The following is a 17,295-nucleotide window of genomic DNA, read 5'->3' on the forward strand; positions in this document are numbered from 1 at the left end:
GATAAATGAACGGGGCTAAGAGATGTAATTAATCTCTAATACTCTTTCATTAGATCTCTAGAATATGGGAGTTGGACTGTCCCTTTGTGATCTTTAACGTTATTCTTGTTTGTTGTTTAGTAATTTCATTATGACTTTGATAGCCCTAAAATCTATGTATTGTAGCAGGTATTTTATTTCTATTTTAATTTCATTATGAACATAACCTAGAGGACTATCATCTATTTTTTATATTTTTCTCAATATTCTCACTATTATTAGTATTTATAATATTAATTATATTACTCATTGTGATTATCATATTTATTTTATCATGATAAAATTTGTCATTGTGAATTTGTGATTTAGAGACCCACCCGTTTCATTTTCATGCCTCAAAAGACACGTAGAAACGTTTCCAAAAACAAATGAAAACGAGACCAAACTCACCATAAAGTAATTCACATAGATCCCTAATGAGAGAGAGATGTTGTTACTAATAATCGGGATAGTATAAACATATCTCCAAGTAGTTAACCCTACTCTTACCTTACATAAATGAAAATTTATGTTGTTATAAATGTTACTACGTAATATGATTTAAGACCTTTTAAGGTTTCAACACATAAAAAATGTAAATGAACAAGCCCAAAATTACCTAGCTAGTTTGAATGGCAACGTGCTCCTATGTCTAATTAACATGGGATGGTTCTCAGAATAACAAAAATTGATGAAATAGGATATTTTGATAGAAATTCCAATCATAAATATTTAAGAGTAGGTAAGAAACAAAGTGCTTGGTTTTGGCAACCCAGATCATCTAAAGAAAAAGAACACGTTTTCTTTTTAAAATAAAAACTAGAGAGTTTCCGAAATTTTATTGAAGGCGCAACAAGTAGAACAATTTAATTTATAAACATGAGAAATATTAGAGTCATTTTTTCTGTCACTTTCTGCATTTATTGTTTGACATGTAGACTTCACTATCTCATTTTTTATTAAAATAATAATATATATCACGTGCACGTTTTCTTTTTAAAATAAAAATTAGAGAGTTTTCGAAATTTTATTGAAGGTGCAACAAGTAGAACAACTTAATTCATCACTCCATGGTACAGGCTTTATAAGAGTTGACTTTTATAATTATCTTTTCACCAAATGTTTCAACGTCTGAACTAATTTGCATTTAGTAATTATGTAATCTAATTCCATTTAGTAATCTAACTTAGTAATTACCCATAATAATTACTAAATAATTATTAGTACATTATAATTGCTAAATCCTCGAATTATGCTCATGATAATTACTAATTTACATTTAGTACATACCCATAATTACATTTAGTAATCTAATATAGTAATTATGGGTCTGTACGAGAAGCAACCAATCTATTGTAATCATGCAAAAGGGTTTGTTCGCACTAGAAATAGGAAAGAATATCAATTACTAATTCCAATAGTATTCAACAATTAGTATTGTATATGGCACTCTAATGGCACGTACGATACAGTTGTGAATCATATATTTCATCATCTTTGAGTTAAATTTTCATGTTGATAATAATAATAATGATTATGTGATCCATCAGTTAAATTTTCACATTGATAATAATAATAATGATTATGTGATCCAACAATCTAACGTCATTACGAAATATTGATTGGATAATATTAATATTCTATAGCAATAATTTTCTTTAAACTATTAGACGCGTCTGAACAAATTTTTGACTTGAATATTTCTAGCCATCTTTTATCCCAGCCACCACTTAGTAACTTGCCATCTTTTTACTTGCCCAACTCATTGCTTTGACAATCGGCCGGCACAACTCTTTTAGGCTTGAAATTAAGTTAGTTTTGATTTTGACCAAGTGAGATCAGCAACTTGTATAGTCTAAAAAATAAATAAACAAGTTAGGCCGTGTTCTTTTCTCTAATTCGAACGGAAAACATGAATTAAAATTTTAATTTTTATGAGAAAAAATACCGTAATAAAAAGATTATTGAATTGTGATTCGTGCTTTGAAAAGAATGAGCTCTAAACTGTGAATTGAATTTTGTAATCCATACTCACATGACCATGATCACCAAGGTTGACCACAAAGGCAGCTTCAACAGGTTGAACGGTGATCCAAGTGTTTCCTCCATCTCTAGTGGCCTGGAGCCCACCAACCTGGCCCTGGAGAAGAAGTGTGATTGTTCCTGGATCTGTGTGGCGCTTCAGGCCAAGAGTGAGATCCGGTTGGGGACATTTGAGATAGGAGCCCGTTGATTCATAAATTAGAATCATGTGATTATAATTATTTTTAATTTATGTGTATTTTTTGTGAGAGAAAATACTGTAACAAATCACGAATCATGATTCGAATCAACGAACGAATCCCTTTACCAAACGAGCTCAATTGATCCACCACTTTTTGGTCCATGTCCACACAAGCCTTGGTTAGAGTTATTTCTCCTCTTGTTCTGTAAACTTTAAAAACTTTTATTTTGTTTTTTAAATTTTGAATTAATCTTAATTAATTCCTTTTTAAGTGTGATAACGCGTTTTTTTTTTCATTTATTTTTAATGAAAATTCTAACTGAAAAATCACTTGGCCTCACTATCTTCCTTTTTTTCATTTTGTTTTTAACAAAAGTTCAAACACAAGGAGTTAAATGCTATATTGTAACGTGGAAATTTTTAAAGTCTAACACTATATGTAACATAGTATGATAGAAAAGTGAAAAAAAAGAAAGTGAGTAGAAGGATTATTGGATAGAAAATGATAGAAGTGATTGTTTGGTAAGAAAGAAGAGAGGATGAAAATGAAAATAAGATTGACAAAAATTATAGTGAAGCGCACCATTTTTTATCTCTCTATTAATAGTAGGAGGAAAACTCAAATCCACTCATTAATAACTAAATTTACTTTTGTGTCCCTATTTTAAAATTTAAATTAATTTTAAATAATTAATAAAATAATCATTTAGGTTATTACATATTTTCTTTCCTTTTGTTATACTAAAACACTATAAAAAAAAAATCAACTTCATTCATTTTTTTCACATTTTATTTTTTTATGTATTTTCTTTCCATTCTTTTTCTTTTTTCTCCTTACCAAACGGAGTGTAACAGTAAAATTAGAATGACCAAAAAAATCAGGTATAGTCAGAGGTGGTAATAAAAAAAGAATAAAACCAGATCCCCGATTTTAATATGCGTGTCCCATTATATAATTATTTTCGTTTACTTTCCTTTCACGTTCTCTTATCACGTTTATCTTTGCTTTACTTCTCAAACAATTTTAGGGGCTGTTAGGCCGCCCAAAATTTAAGTCAAAATTTTTTTAAAAAAATAATTCGAGTTATAATTTTATTATATTCTTTTAAGTTTGAACTCGAGTTTAAGTTTTTTCTTCAACTCGAGTTCAGAAACTCAAACTTAAATTAATGAACAATATTTTTTTCTATTATTAAAAATGCTATAACTTTTTCGTTTTAATTCTGATTGAGATGATTTGTTTTATATGCGTTGACAATGAAAATATGAATAAAACCCCACCTATATACCCTATTAAAATTTTTCATCAACATTGAGTTTTTATTAAAATAGTATCTAAATACAAATTTAAGTTTTGACTTACTTAAATATAAACTCAAAAAGATTCTTATCTCAAACCATAACTCAAATATACACAACTAAACACAAACTCAAGTTATAATTTTAACTTAAATTATAACTCAAATTTAATTTAAAATTTACACTCAAATTACCTAACTCAAAAACGACAAAAGAACAACCTCAATGTCCTAAGTATATAGCACAATATCTTTTGTTCATTTTGAACGAGTAAAATTCGTGCTGACTACTCAAACCCAACGACTTTCAGAAGCCCGTTTGATTAGTCACCGACACTGGTAGACCGTCTAATCATCCAATTGATTTAACTAATTTAATTTATCTAACTATATATATATATATATATATATATATATATATATATCTCCACACGCTATTCTCTGATGTTCAGTTTGCTGAATGACATTTTTACAAATCTACTAAATCCAATCTAATCCAATTTATTTATCTCATATAATATAATATATAATTAATTATGTATATGATATGTAATTAATGTGTAGAGGCGTGTTTGTTAATTTGAATAAGAAATTGTATTATTTGTTATGTTTGATTATTTTTTATTTTTATATTGGATGATGAATTGATGATGGGAAATAAATTCTCATGAAAACAAATGGATTTATCACTTTGAGGACGTTATATAAAATTTAGTACCATTTAATAAGTTTTAACGAAAGTCCAAGTTAATCTAATCATCGAATCCAATCCAAATTCAATAGATATCTAATCGGATTAGATTGGATGATAATTGTTGAGCGGTGGTCATTTTTATGACCAGAAGAATAGGCCCCCGTCAAGGCAGGCTGACGGGAAAGAACAACCCGAACAAGCCGAGCACCTAGTCCGAACAGATTAAGCACCAGGTCTGAACAGGCCAAACACTAGGTCTGAACAGGGAATAACAACCCCAATAGGCCGGGCACCTAGTCCGAACAAGCCAAGCACTTGGTCCGACTAGGATGACAGGGAGGAACATCTTGAACAGGCCGAGCACTTGGTCCGAGATAGGCTAAATAGGCTGAGCAGACCAAACAGGGAAGAACATTCTGAACAAGCCGAGCACCTAGTCCAAACAAGTCGAATAGGCCGAACATCCTGAACAGGCCGAGGACCTGGTCCGAATAGGCAGAACAGGGAAGAACATCCCAAACAGACAACAGGGAAAAACGTCTCGAACAGGCAGAACATTTGGTCCGAATAAGCCAAACAGGCCGACCACATCAAACAAACCTACCTGGCCGAGCATGCCGAACATGCAGATCATGCCGAATAGTCCAAAAAGACAGACCAGGGCGAGCACCTTGCTCGAATAGGTCGAGCACTTGATCTAAGCCGACTGAGCACCTGGTCCGAGCACTAATCGACACCGACTGGCGGAACATGACAAGTTTCCAATCAGCCAACAGACTACCACATGGCCTTCTCTCCACAATCTCAATGGGGGCTCCCCCACCAATGCGGGCGCGACATGTGTCATATGACCGGTACAACTTTAAACCTGGGTCACCTCTGGGTTTTGGGTCGAATCCGGACACTACCCGGATCCGAAAATACTCTATAAATACCAAGTTCATCAGCTCACAAAGGTGCGAACATTTTTCCGCACCTAACTTTGCACACTCATTTGTTGCTCTTGACCAGAACACTGACTTGAGTGGCCGAGTGCCATTGGCAGACACCACACTAGTGTCCCTCTCACTCCGAGGTCATCTCCTCTTTCGTTGCAGATCAGAATAATGCTAGGACCCGAGCAGAACAATGCTAGGGATCCGTTTCAAACAGTGCTAGGGATCTGTCCCGAATAGTGCTAGGACCCAAGCAGAACAGTGCAAGGGATATGTCCCGAATAGTGCTAGGACCCGAGCAGAACAATGCAAAGGATATGTTCAGAACAATTCTAAGACCCGAACAGAACAATGCTAGAGATTCGTTCCGAACTGTGCTATAAATCTAACTAGAAGAGACAGAGAATAGAGTTCAGTTACTGTGCTTTTCTACGTACAAATGTTGTGCCTGATTTCGACATCAACGATAATATTGTATTGGATTTGATTTGATGGATTCCAAAAAAAATTTATTAGATTGGATTGGATTATTGATGGTAAATATCTATATATATATATATATTTATATATTGGTTTTGATCCCATGCGTTATTCGTGCCTCACCTTTTCCTCTTGTTATGCGTTATGGCCTTTGCTCCGCAAGATCGTTTGTTATTTTAATTATTATAGTTATTTTTCTTACTGTTCAGTTTGGTTTAAGTTTATAATAATGGTGGTTTTTAGTTTAACCTGTTTGTTCATTTGTTTGTTAATTTAATTTTTGATTGTGGTTTCTATCCACTAAATTTGTTTTATGGCCATTTTTTTTTATGTTTTTATTGTGTTTTTTTTTTGTGATTATTAATATCAGTTGATTATATATTTCAATTCATTGGTTTAGATCTGTTACATAGCCATATTATGTGCTTGAAAATTAAAATATTCAAATGTATCTGGTAAAAGTACCTACAAAATTGGTTTATCATAGAATAGCGAAACATAATATAATAAACTAGTTATTATATTTAGATAAATGTATGAAATATATAATTTCTCAAAATATATGTAAACAAAAGTTGGTTTGGTTTGATTTGGTTTGTTTTTTTAAGAGTAAAATCACAAATCAAACCAACTTAATTGATTTTTTAAAAATTTAAATTATACCAAACAGATTATTATTTAATTTTGTTTGGTTTTGCTTTGGTTTGATCAGTGTAATTGGTTTGAATGGTTTGAGGTATACCTTTAATATTGGGTGTACTATATATGTTAGGCATCTATTTGTGGAGCTCAGTTAGAGATGATAATTTTACGTGTTTATCCATTAATCTATGGAGACTCATATTAAACGGGACGGAATAAATCCACTTTAAACGGATGACGATTGTAAACGGATTAAAATTTTAATCAATCATGAATCACCGGTCAGAGACAGATTTAGAGTTTTATGATCCTATTCTCCATTTATTCACCTCATTTAATTACATGCTATTTTAAAACTAAATATATTATATGTAATATCCTATAGTATATAATTTTAAGTATAATATTTTACTTAATATATATGAAAATTTAAAATTCCATTCTTTTATTTTAACGTTTTGTATGGTTGTATTGATTATTTATTTATTTATTTTATAATAGAAATAACTAAGTGGATAAGGGAGCACGATAAGTACTTTAAACTCATGATAAGAAAAATCTGCCATACCTCGTCAATTTATATGAGTTAATAAAACGAAATAACGAGTGTTTTTATTCATAAAACGGGTTGACGAGAAAATCACTTCATTTTAAATTCGCCCGATTGTCATCTCTAAATCTTTTTATTATATATATATATATATTAATGAGAGAAAGAAGAAAATATGTCAAAATTTAAGATGAATTAAAATTAATAGGTTAAAAGTTTACATAAGTTAATAAATAGACAAAATTACTGTTTACGTCCATAACTTGTCTAGTTATAAACCATAACTTGATAAGTTATTGTCCATAATTCACGATTTTTATCCATAACTTGTCTGGTTATGAACCATAACTTAATAAATTTGTCCATAACTTATCTGATTATGAACCATGACAAGTTATGATCTATTAATTTATATAACTAAAAGTTGACCTATCCCGTTCGGTTCGCTAATTCGAGTTGAGATGTGATGTTGTGTGAGTTTTTTACTGTAATAAAAAAATTAAATGTGACTTTTTCTAAAAACTTTTTACTGTAATAAAACTTAAATTTTAAACTCGAATCAACGAAAAAATAGACCTTAAACTTTTCGGCCTATTTTCTATTATTTCCGTATATTAATTATTTAGCCTTACAAGGAAAACGAAATAAAAAATAAAGTGTAGTACGAGTCTTGATAGGTAAGAAGTAGGTGGGTTAGACATGCCACTTGGATATGCTTACGATACTTGTGGTTTTGACATGAAAGTGCTTTCACGCGTACTGTTGCCAACCCCATCATCACAAAGAGAATATATATAATAATGTATATTTGTAAACTAATAAAGATCACTCGTTTTTAAGTAAGAAAATAAATTCCATGTGACAGAGAGAGAGAGAGAGAGAGATGATAGACCAAAAAACAAACATAGATAATTTATTGCATAAACTAATAACGGTGGGCGGTGATGCAAAGTGGGTTGGTAAAACCAACGGCGGTGATTGAATTATTAGACGGGTTGATTTTTAAGCAAGAATCCGCTCAATAGGCTTGGATTCATCATGACGTTTGGCATTCTCCAAGTCTTGCAATTGCTTCTCCTTGGCAAGCTTTTTGAGCCTGGCAAGCTCAATATCCTTGCTCATTTTCCTCCTATACATTTCAGCAAAAGTGATGGGCTCTTCAAGAATAGATTTCTCTCCTTCTCTGATCTTCAGTGGATAAACCGTGGCCTCTGGGGCTGGGTTTTGGAATGTGGCTATTGACAACCTGCTATAGTTTGAGTTCACCACTGCTTGGTGATCAGCATTCCTGAACCTTCCATTGCTCAGATACTGCTCAATTAAAACACAACAAATGAAATTAATTGCTTGCTTGGTAACATATATTATGCAAGCCCAAAAAAAAAAAAAAATCACCAAAATGTAAAATTTAGGATTAGAAAATTTTAAAGGAGCGAAAAAAAAAAGTAAAACAATAATTAAAAAAAAAAAAAAAACACATTGAACGAGCCACCCGGGCGGCTGCACTGCAGCCTCCGTCCCGTGGAAAAATCAGACTTGAAATATTTCTAGCCATCTTTTACCCAGTCACCACTTAAACTTGTCTTATTCCTAGTATAACCAAGCTCTCAATATCTGAATTCCAAATCCGCCCAACTAATTAGAAAACTTCTTTGACACAATCCTTAAGGCATGAAAGTTGGTGCTAATCTTGACCTAATGAACCAATATATAAGGATAAAAACTGTTAATTTTGTAGTTTAAAATTCAGTTCATTTTATTTGAGTTTTATTACAATAAAAAACTCTTAAAATTAATTATATTTAACTTTTTTAAAATCACTCAAATTAAAAATTAAAATCAATTAAGACCCTAAATATATATACTCACGTGACCATGATCACCAAGGTTGACCACAAAGGCAGCTTCAACAGGTTGAACGGTGATCCAAGTGTTTCCTCCATCTCTAGTGGACTGGAGACCACCAACCTGGTCCTGGAGAAGAAGTGTGATTGTTCCTGGATCTGTGTGGCGCTTCAGGCCAAGAGTGAGATCCGGTTGGGGACATTTGGGATAGTAATTGATCACCACTTTTTGGTCCATGTCCACACAAGCCTTGGTTAGAGCCTCCTTATCTAATCCCATGGCTTCTGACAATACCTCCAACAGCTTGCAAGCCAGGCCCATAAGCTTCTCGCTGTACTCCTCCGTCACCGCGATCCAGCCCTCCGGCTTGTCGGGCCACCGCGAGTAGTCCCTGTGGCGGAGCGGGTAGGAGAAGTATGTCACTATCTCACGCCAGTCGTTAACCGCTTCACCCTGGTCAGATTTGCATATTGTTTGATTATGATATCATGATTACAGTCATATAAATGAGCATATTGGAGAAATCACATTTGTGATAGCTAGACTATATAAAATCTTACTACTCTTAAGAAACAATATTTAATGTTGGATGAAAATCTGACGGTTCATAACTAAAATGTTCACCAACACAAATGTTGGCCGTATGGTGAACCTTTATGTTGATTTAGACAAAAATGTGAAAGAATTTTTTTTTTATTTTTTTATTACCTGTAAGTGGCTGGAGACAATGAAACCGCCTTTTTTGCCACCGGACATGTCGAATCGGAGCTTCTCCTCGGGAGGCAAGGCGAAGAACTCGCGAGCAAGACGAGACATATTAGAGATGAGTGCGGCATCAACGCCATGATCAACAACCTGGAAGATACCCCAGTCCTCACAGGCCTCCACTATCTTCTTGCAAATCTCAGCACGGCGGCCTTCGACCTCGTCGATCCCGGCTAGGGAAATGACCGGAATCTCGGTGCTGAATTCGTTGTAGGCCACTTTTGGACGCTCATCTTCGTCTCGGACGAAGCTGCCGTGAAGTGTTTTTTCTTCAACAAGAGCCGTGAGAGTTTTGGGAGCCATTATTTGGTTCTTTCTATGTGCTCCTTTTATTGTATGTGTATGAAATGAATGATGCTAAAACGGTTTTGGCCAAAGTGAAAAAAAGTGTGCGAGTTTTTTAAGGAGTGATGGCAAAGGGTTATTTATATACCCAAATAAAAAAATTATTTGTTTGGCAGATTTGAGAGAGGTTGGTTGGCACGTGGCAGCTACAACTACCTCTCACGTCGTGAGTCGTGACTGCCTAATTTTAATTATTTTTTAAACGAAAGAAAAATAAAATCTTCTTTCTCTCGCTCACTCACGACTCAATGAGAAGATTCGAAATCCAAGGAAAATATACATGGAATGCTTTTATCCTTCTTTCTCTTTTATTATTGTAATGAAGGTTTCACACAGATAATTAGATACATTGAGGGCCGATAGTTTGTATTTATATTTTTAAATAGTAAAATAAGATAAACATAAATTGAGATTTTTTATTAGTGTTTAGATAGTATTTAAAAAAATTCTTTTATATTTAAAAATAGTTTTTGAACTTATTTAAGTAAAAAAATTAAAAACACTTAAGTTATGTTTGGAAGTTAAATTTTGTGGGAGAAAAGAAATATGAAGGAAAAAGAAAAAAAAACAAATAAGGGAAAAAAATAAAAAATTTGTCACCTTGTTTGGAACCTTAAGAAAATTTATAAGAAAAAAAAGTCAAAATCCATTCAAATTTTTTATTTCTTGTTTGGTAGTTGAAGAAATTTATATATATAAAAATAAAAGAAATTTGATTTTTTTTTAAAAAAAATACATCAATTTATCTCTACTCATTCTCTCACCTCACTTTCTCTCTCCTCACTTTCTCTCACTTCACGGTTGTCGTGTGCTCCTCTGAATCTGGAATACCACAGGCTGTCGTACGATCCACTCAATCTGGAACACCACGGGGCTACACTCCGGCTCGCCGCCGAACTAAAACAGAAACCGGGGATCCGGTTTGCACTTGACGACGATGTACAGCCTGACGGCGTCTCCGCCAAGCTTCATCTACCCAGCCTGAAAAACAACTAGCTTGGAGTTGTCGCCGGCGAGGGCGATGTGGAGACGGCCGAAGAGCTTCCCGTTTGAGACGCATGCGGCCGGTGTAGAGGGAGATGCGGAGGGTGAGATGGCACCGGGAGGAGAGGCAGCAGAGGGCGGCGGAGTCGAGGTGGAAGCCGGCGGAAGAGTAGCGGAGTCAGGGGGAGAGACAGAGGAGGTGGAGAGAGGGAGGAGAGTGGTCTGGGAAGGGAAGTTGTAAAGGCGGAGCTTGTAGAAGCAGGGCGTGGCTGATGGGTGGACTCCCTGAAAATTTTTCCCATTTAAATTTTCATTTTCCACCCAAATTTTTAGGGAAAATGAAATTCACCATTTATGTTATACATTTTGCACTTATTTTTCTATGTTATTTTTTTTTCCACATTTTCCTTTGGTTCCAAACAGAGAAAAGCTAAAATCCATCACATTTTTTTATTTCCTCCAAATAATACGGGTTCTAAATAGGACTTTATTGTTATAAAAGTAATGTAATAAAAAAGATATGGATGTAATATTTAATTTATTGTTCATAAATAAAAGATTATAAATATAAATAATTTTTTTTTTTAAAGTATTACGGAGATGATTTATTTTAAAAATATTTAAAAAAAATAAAAAATATTTAAAATTATCTATCTAAACAGATTTGAAAGTGATTTTTAGACTAAATAAATTAAAAATTGCTTTTTTAAAGGCAATCTAAACGGGCTTGATTTAATTTTGAATATCTGGATGTGATGATCTCATTCATTTTTTTCCCCATCCGGTGTAAGTATTTGCTTTGCACTATAAAATAACCAGCCATTTTAACCAACGAAGACGAGTATTGGACTTCTTGTAGTACTGGACTTATAATTTTACAAAATTTTCTGATGGCTTTTTGGGGGATTAAAAAAATACTAGCGCCCCAGATTTGCTTAAAAATGCTGCTTTTAATTTTATTTAGTTTAAAAGTCACTTTTAAATTTATTTAGATAGACAATCTTAAAGTATTTTTAACTTTTTTAAACACTTTTAAAACAAACTATTCCTTAGTACTTATGAAAAACATTTTTATGTACATTTTTAACTTTTTATTTGTGGACAACAAATTAAATATTTCATATATATTTTTTATTACATTACTTTTTATAACAATATGTATTTTTTACTTTTTTACTCAAACTGGTTCAAAAGCTCGTTTTAAATATGAAAATACTTTTTAAACACTAATTAAAAAATCATAATTTATATTTATCTTATTTTACTACTTAAAAGTACAAGTATAAACTATCCTAAATGGACCCTAAGTTTACTTTTCTTAACATTTGCCTGATTTTTTTATTAGGAACATTTGTCCTGAAATTTGAATATGTAAATAAGAAATTCAAATCCGTACTCTTTAACATTCTATTTCTTTGTTATTTGTCTCATAAAGATATTCTCTCATGCAATTCATCAGTACCCTACTAAATTAATAGTTACTCTTATATTTATTTAAGGTATCATTTTTTAACAATAAGATATTAAAATTTTGATTATTTTATTGATTTGAGTTTTACTACAGTAAAAAACTTTTAAAAACAGTCACATTTAATTTTTTTATTATAGTAAAAAGATCTCACATAAAGTCACATATAAACTTGAATTAAAAACTCGAATTAGCAAACTAAACGGACAATAATTCGACAGTTGTAATAAATTAAATAATTAATAAAAAAATTTATAATACTTAATAAGACTATATTTTTATCACATAATGTTATTAAATTTTTATATTTAATAAATAATTCCAATAAAAACGTAATTATTGAAAGTTGGTCCCCGCATTTGCTTAAGAGAAAAACAAAGAATTAGATCTGTCATAAAATATAATAGACAATGATGTATTAATAGGGTTTGCTGTTTGGTAGGATTTGTGGCCATACTAGCGTCACGTGATCTTAACCAAACTTGGACTCTATTCTTGTCATGCATGCACGTGCCTAGGCTAGCTAACTACCAAATACCACAATATGAGTTTTTGTTAATTTTATACGTGCCTTTTACGAATAATGCATAGTTTGTTTCAAATTATTACTAATTCGTGTAGGATTGTATTACTGCCACTTGAATATTTGGTTTCTACCAAAGAGCGTCTTTTCCTTTTTTTCATGCTCAGACTTTTGATTGTTCTAGAAATTAGATATATCTAGGTCTCGTTCATTTAACTGATTCGAATTTTCAGTTCTAAGTTTTTACAGTTAAAAGCTCTTAAAAAATATCACATTAACTTTTTCTGTTATTGTTAAAAGCTATAAGAAAATATCATATCTCAACTCAAATTAAAAACTCAAATTCGTAAAGCGAACGAGACCCTAGTAGAATGATTTGACTTCTAATGCCAATTCTAGCCTCTAGGTTCATTATGACTCGTCACGTTAAAAAGGGAAAACTACCAATTCCCAAGTTGATGGGCGCGTTTGGAACTCGTTCCAAAATAATTTTATTTTTTGTATGAAAATGAAAATGAAAACGTTTTCAATCTCAGAAATCATTTTTGAAAATGCGTTTGGTAGTTTTATCAAGAGATTGTTTTCAGTGTAAAAAAATCCAATTATATCTATCTTTCTCTCTCTCTACTTGAAAGAGGAGAAAATGAAAATAAAAATGAAAAACGATTAAAAGTTGTTTTTCATTTCTCTCTCATTTTACACTAAATTAAAAAATCATTTTTATTTCCGTTTTTGTCTTTATTGCACCAAACGCCGTTTTAGAAACGTTTTTATTTTTTTCTCAAAAAATGTGAAAAACAAAAACGAGATCAATTCCAAACACGGCCATCGATATATCAACTAATGACGTGAAGTAATCTGTTGTTTATACTATATCAACATGTATATATATATATATATATGTATATAGGTGTGATGTTAATAGTTATTTTAATATTTATTTATTGTTGGATACTACTATTTTAATATTGATGAGACAATGTTATAAATTAAGTAGTTGATAATTAAAAAATGTACATCAATTAAATAAATTGGCCCAAAACTTTATAGTTTCAATTAACCCCTTATCTTCACAACCAAATTAATTGGTATTGACAATATTTGGTATGGACCGCAATCGTTTGACTAATTTAGGGTATTATTCACAAATAAAAGATCATTGTAGCAAAGTTTTAGAGGGAAAAGAAAAACTTTAAAATTTATGTCTTTAATATACTATTGGAGAAATAGTTCATCGTAGAAGTTTCCAAATATTTATGTAATATGGTAGATTATAGTAATGTAATTTATAGGTTTTAAATTAAGGTAATTTTATTTGATCAGCAAAAAAAAAAAAAAAAAAGGTAATTTTATCTTCACATTTCTTTTAATTGTTATTATTTATTTACTTACATGTCTATAGTGCGAGCTGTCGGTCAACTCATGATACTCTAGGAAAGGTGAGTGCTCCTTTTACAAATTCTTTTTATTTTTCTTGTGAAACAACGATTGAGTACCGTATTTGTTTACTCTCTCTCTCTTTTTCTTTTTCCCCTTTAAATTTTTGCCTTCTTATAGAAAAAAAAAGTTATGCTCTGTTTATTTTGAGAGTTCTGGCATAGTTTTGGATCATAATTCTTAATTCGTTATAGTATTTTTCTCTTATAAAAAATTTAAATTTTAAAAATTAAAATCATAAACCATAATTCTAAACATATGAACCAAACGTCACCTTAATAATTATTTGTCTTATTGACTTTAATTCTCAATAACATGAACGAAAAGAAGAAAAGTGCTCATTAAGGATACTTAATTACAATTTTATTATTTGTTATAATAAATCTTTCTCAAGTTTTTTTTTTTCTGACTACGTTATGTGAAAATAAAAATTATAGTAATTTCTGAGAATTGAGTTGAAAATAGCATTTTTTTTAAATATTTTAAGACTAGGAAAACTACATAGTAATAATAATATTCACAATTTTTACTACAAAATTATGTATAATTATCTAATAGTTATAAATTTTACTATTTAAAAAAGAGATAAATATCTCTTAGGGTATGTAGGTCTAAAATTTTACTTCTAATTCTTAATCAATATTATTTTTAGTTAAATAATTATATTAGTTAAAAGGGTATTAATTAAGTATAAAGGATAAAAATCTATACCCATACACTTTAAAAGATAAGCTCAATTTTCTCATATCTCATAAAATAAAAAGCCGATTCTAAAAAATAAAAAAGGGGAAGCTGAATAATCCCGTACGGCCTAATAACTTGAGGTTCATGGGTAACCAGAATTTTTATTATTTACTCTTAATTTATAACATTTTTAGTTAAATAATTACACTAATAATAATAATAAGATATTTATCAAAAATAACACGCTTTAAGCTAAATTCTCCATTTTTTCTAACATAAACCCAGAAGGGCCCATATCAAAATGGAAAGGCCAGTATTTCTTACAAAGCCCAATAACCTGAGGCTATGTGTGTTCAAATAATACAAGTCCCAACGGCTAGTTTTTTGACCCGCCTGTGCCGTACACGCGCCAACGGTCATATGTTGCCGTGTAAACCCCCGTTTTGCTGTTCTTAATCTGTTATATAAACTCTCTTGCATCTTTTCCCTAAAGACATCCATTTTACTCTCTCTCTCTCTCTCTCTCTCTCCCTCTCTCTCATCAGTTCTCAGAGTTCTTAGTGTTTCCGAAACTTTCTTAATTCAGATTTCAATGGAGACTCCATCGTCCACGATAAGGGTCACAAGATCTCAGACTTTGACCGGTCTCAACAACAATATTCCCTTCTCAAGTAAGTTGATAATCTAATCTTTCACTTTCTTTTTTTTTTTTTTTTTTTTTTTTTTTTTTTTTCCACAAAAAAAAAAACAAAAACTTGGTGGTTTTCTTATTTTTCTTCGTTGCTTCTTGTTTCTCTACCGAAAAAACCGAAGATTCCGAAAAGGGTCTTTCGAATTCGAGGCAAAGAAGGGCGAAGCCGCAACAAGACCGGTCTGCGCTGATCGACATCACGAACGATTCTCCAATCGTCGGTCTCGCGACGGGCGGGGCCTTGGAAACCCCGTCGTCGTCGATGGCGAAGCAACGGAGCAGCCGGGCGAAGAAAACTCCGGGGTCCGGAGAGGCCTTGCTGAGAGGTCAGGTGAAGACCCTTTTGCAGAAGGTGGAAGAAGAGGCCGAGCTCTCAAAGATCTCGCTCGATAGCCGCCCTTTTCTTCGCGTTAAGGGCGTTGCGAACTCTCCCGCCGGGCTTCTTGCCCCGACCCCGGCGAACACCCCTCAAGTCTTGAATCCTTCCGGTGGGAATGAAAACAATGGTTTGTCCTCTGAGGCTCCTTCTCCGCTTGTTGAAGAACAATTAATTTCTCAGGTGAGGTTAAAAGTAAAAATTATACTTTTCGGGGTTCTTGTGGAATTAGCCGTTGCATTATATCTGTTTGTGAATTGTCCCACAAGAGTTTTGATTATCAAAACAAAATTTTACTTTTTGGGTTCTTGTTATATTGATTAAGATTGCATTTATCTGGTTGCAAATTTCTATTTTCTGATTATTAAGGTTATTCTGATTTGAATTATTTTTATTCGGTTTAGGTGATTGATGAGGAGGAAGAGAGTCTTGAATTGCAAAAGAGCATAATCACCCGGTCTTTACTCCTAGATTTCTCTGAGAAATCTGATAGCTGTGACTCATCAGAATGTTCCTCCGTGCTGACCAAATCCAAAGAAAAGTCGACCCCGGACGATGATAATTCATCTGTCTGGTCTGTTCAGGTAAATGCCAGTACACTCGGCGAAGAGGACGAAGAAGAAGAAATCGAAGATGAAGAAGATTATTATGTTGAAGAAGAAGGTGATGAAGTTGAAGAAGAGGGGAATGATGAGATGGTTGATGAGCTGTGTCAATTTCTAAGCAAGATTAGCATGAATGAGAAGCCACTTCCCAAGTTTGAAGGGAAGCACACAAGGTTTGTGTACAACAGTGATGATGAGATTATTGAAGAAGAAAACGAGGCTTGTTCACCGAGCGTCCTGCGTTTGAATGGCTTGCCAACACCGAAAGGGAAGCACCTGCGCTTTCTTGAGGAAGAACATGAGTGATGAAAAGAAGAGGGAATGGATCTTTGATGATGAAAAGAAGAGGGAATGGATCTTTGCTCTTGTACTGCGATACATATTGGTTCAGATTGTTTGGGGAGTTTATTTTGTTGTTTGTTTGTCATTTTCTCGGTGATTCTTTCGTTTTTGGGGTTTTAGACTTAGAAATGATGGAAAGAATTGGATGCCACAAATTGTGGTTGAATTGGTGTTGGAAAATAATACATTTGATTCAATGAATTTTTACTTCAATTAGTTTACATTTTAACTGCCCTACTTGTTGCTATTATTGATTAATGTTTTGCTGTCAAGTTAAAAACATTGATGACTTTGGGGAATGAATTTAGCCCCCAATATTATCTAACAAACGTTAATGCAAAATTAGTATAGAAAAAGCAGGATATTTTCGGAGACTACATCCGTATTCA

The 17,295-nt window shown here is 32.5% G+C and overlaps 2 protein-coding genes across 2 annotated transcripts; one reads left to right on the top strand and one right to left on the bottom strand.

The window, feature by feature from the left end:
- Positions 1–7,618: 7,618 nt before the first annotated feature.
- Positions 7,619–9,837, bottom strand: LOC21409326 (naringenin,2-oxoglutarate 3-dioxygenase). The gene is made up of 3 exons (XM_010115047.2): positions 9,395–9,837; positions 8,711–9,139; positions 7,619–8,152 (listed from the first exon to the last, which is right to left on the bottom strand). The coding sequence occupies exons 1-3, from the start codon at positions 9,752–9,754 to the stop codon at positions 7,844–7,846; spliced, it is 1,098 nt and encodes a 365-aa protein (XP_010113349.1). The 5' UTR covers positions 9,755–9,837; the 3' UTR covers positions 7,619–7,843.
- Positions 9,838–15,398: 5,561 nt separating this feature from the next.
- LOC21409328 lies at positions 15,399–17,122 on the top strand. Its single transcript, XM_010115049.2, has 3 exons — positions 15,399–15,563; positions 15,706–16,142; positions 16,364–17,122. The coding sequence occupies exons 1-3, from the start codon at positions 15,485–15,487 to the stop codon at positions 16,868–16,870; spliced, it is 1,023 nt and encodes a 340-aa protein (XP_010113351.1). The 5' UTR covers positions 15,399–15,484; the 3' UTR covers positions 16,871–17,122.
- The last annotated feature ends 173 nt before the right edge of the window (positions 17,123–17,295 follow it).

The sequence above is a fragment of the Morus notabilis genome, unplaced genomic scaffold (genome assembly GCF_000414095.1).
Source record: "Morus notabilis unplaced genomic scaffold, ASM41409v2 Scaffold384, whole genome shotgun sequence".
NCBI lineage: Eukaryota > Viridiplantae > Streptophyta > Magnoliopsida > Rosales > Moraceae > Morus > Morus notabilis.

Bases quoted from the DNA above. Each gene is read 5' to 3' on its own strand.
- LOC21409326 (XM_010115047.2), bottom strand. From the start codon at position 9,754: ATGGCTCCCAAAACTCTCACGGCTCTTGTTGAAGAAAAAACACTTCAC. The intron at 9,140-9,394 runs GTAATAAAAAAA...AAATCTGACCAG, and splicing joins TTGTCTCCAGCCACTTACAG to GGTGAAGCGGTTAACGACTG. The intron at 8,153-8,710 runs GTGAGTATATAT...TTAATTGAGCAG, and splicing joins ACCTTGGTGATCATGGTCAC to TATCTGAGCAATGGAAGGTT.
- LOC21409328 (XM_010115049.2), top strand. From the start codon at position 15,485: ATGGAGACTCCATCGTCCACGATAAGGGTCACAAGATCTCAGACTTTG. The intron at 15,564-15,705 runs GTAAGTTGATAA...AAAAAACCGAAG, and splicing joins CAACAATATTCCCTTCTCAA to ATTCCGAAAAGGGTCTTTCG. The intron at 16,143-16,363 runs GTGAGGTTAAAA...TATTCGGTTTAG, and splicing joins AAGAACAATTAATTTCTCAG to GTGATTGATGAGGAGGAAGA.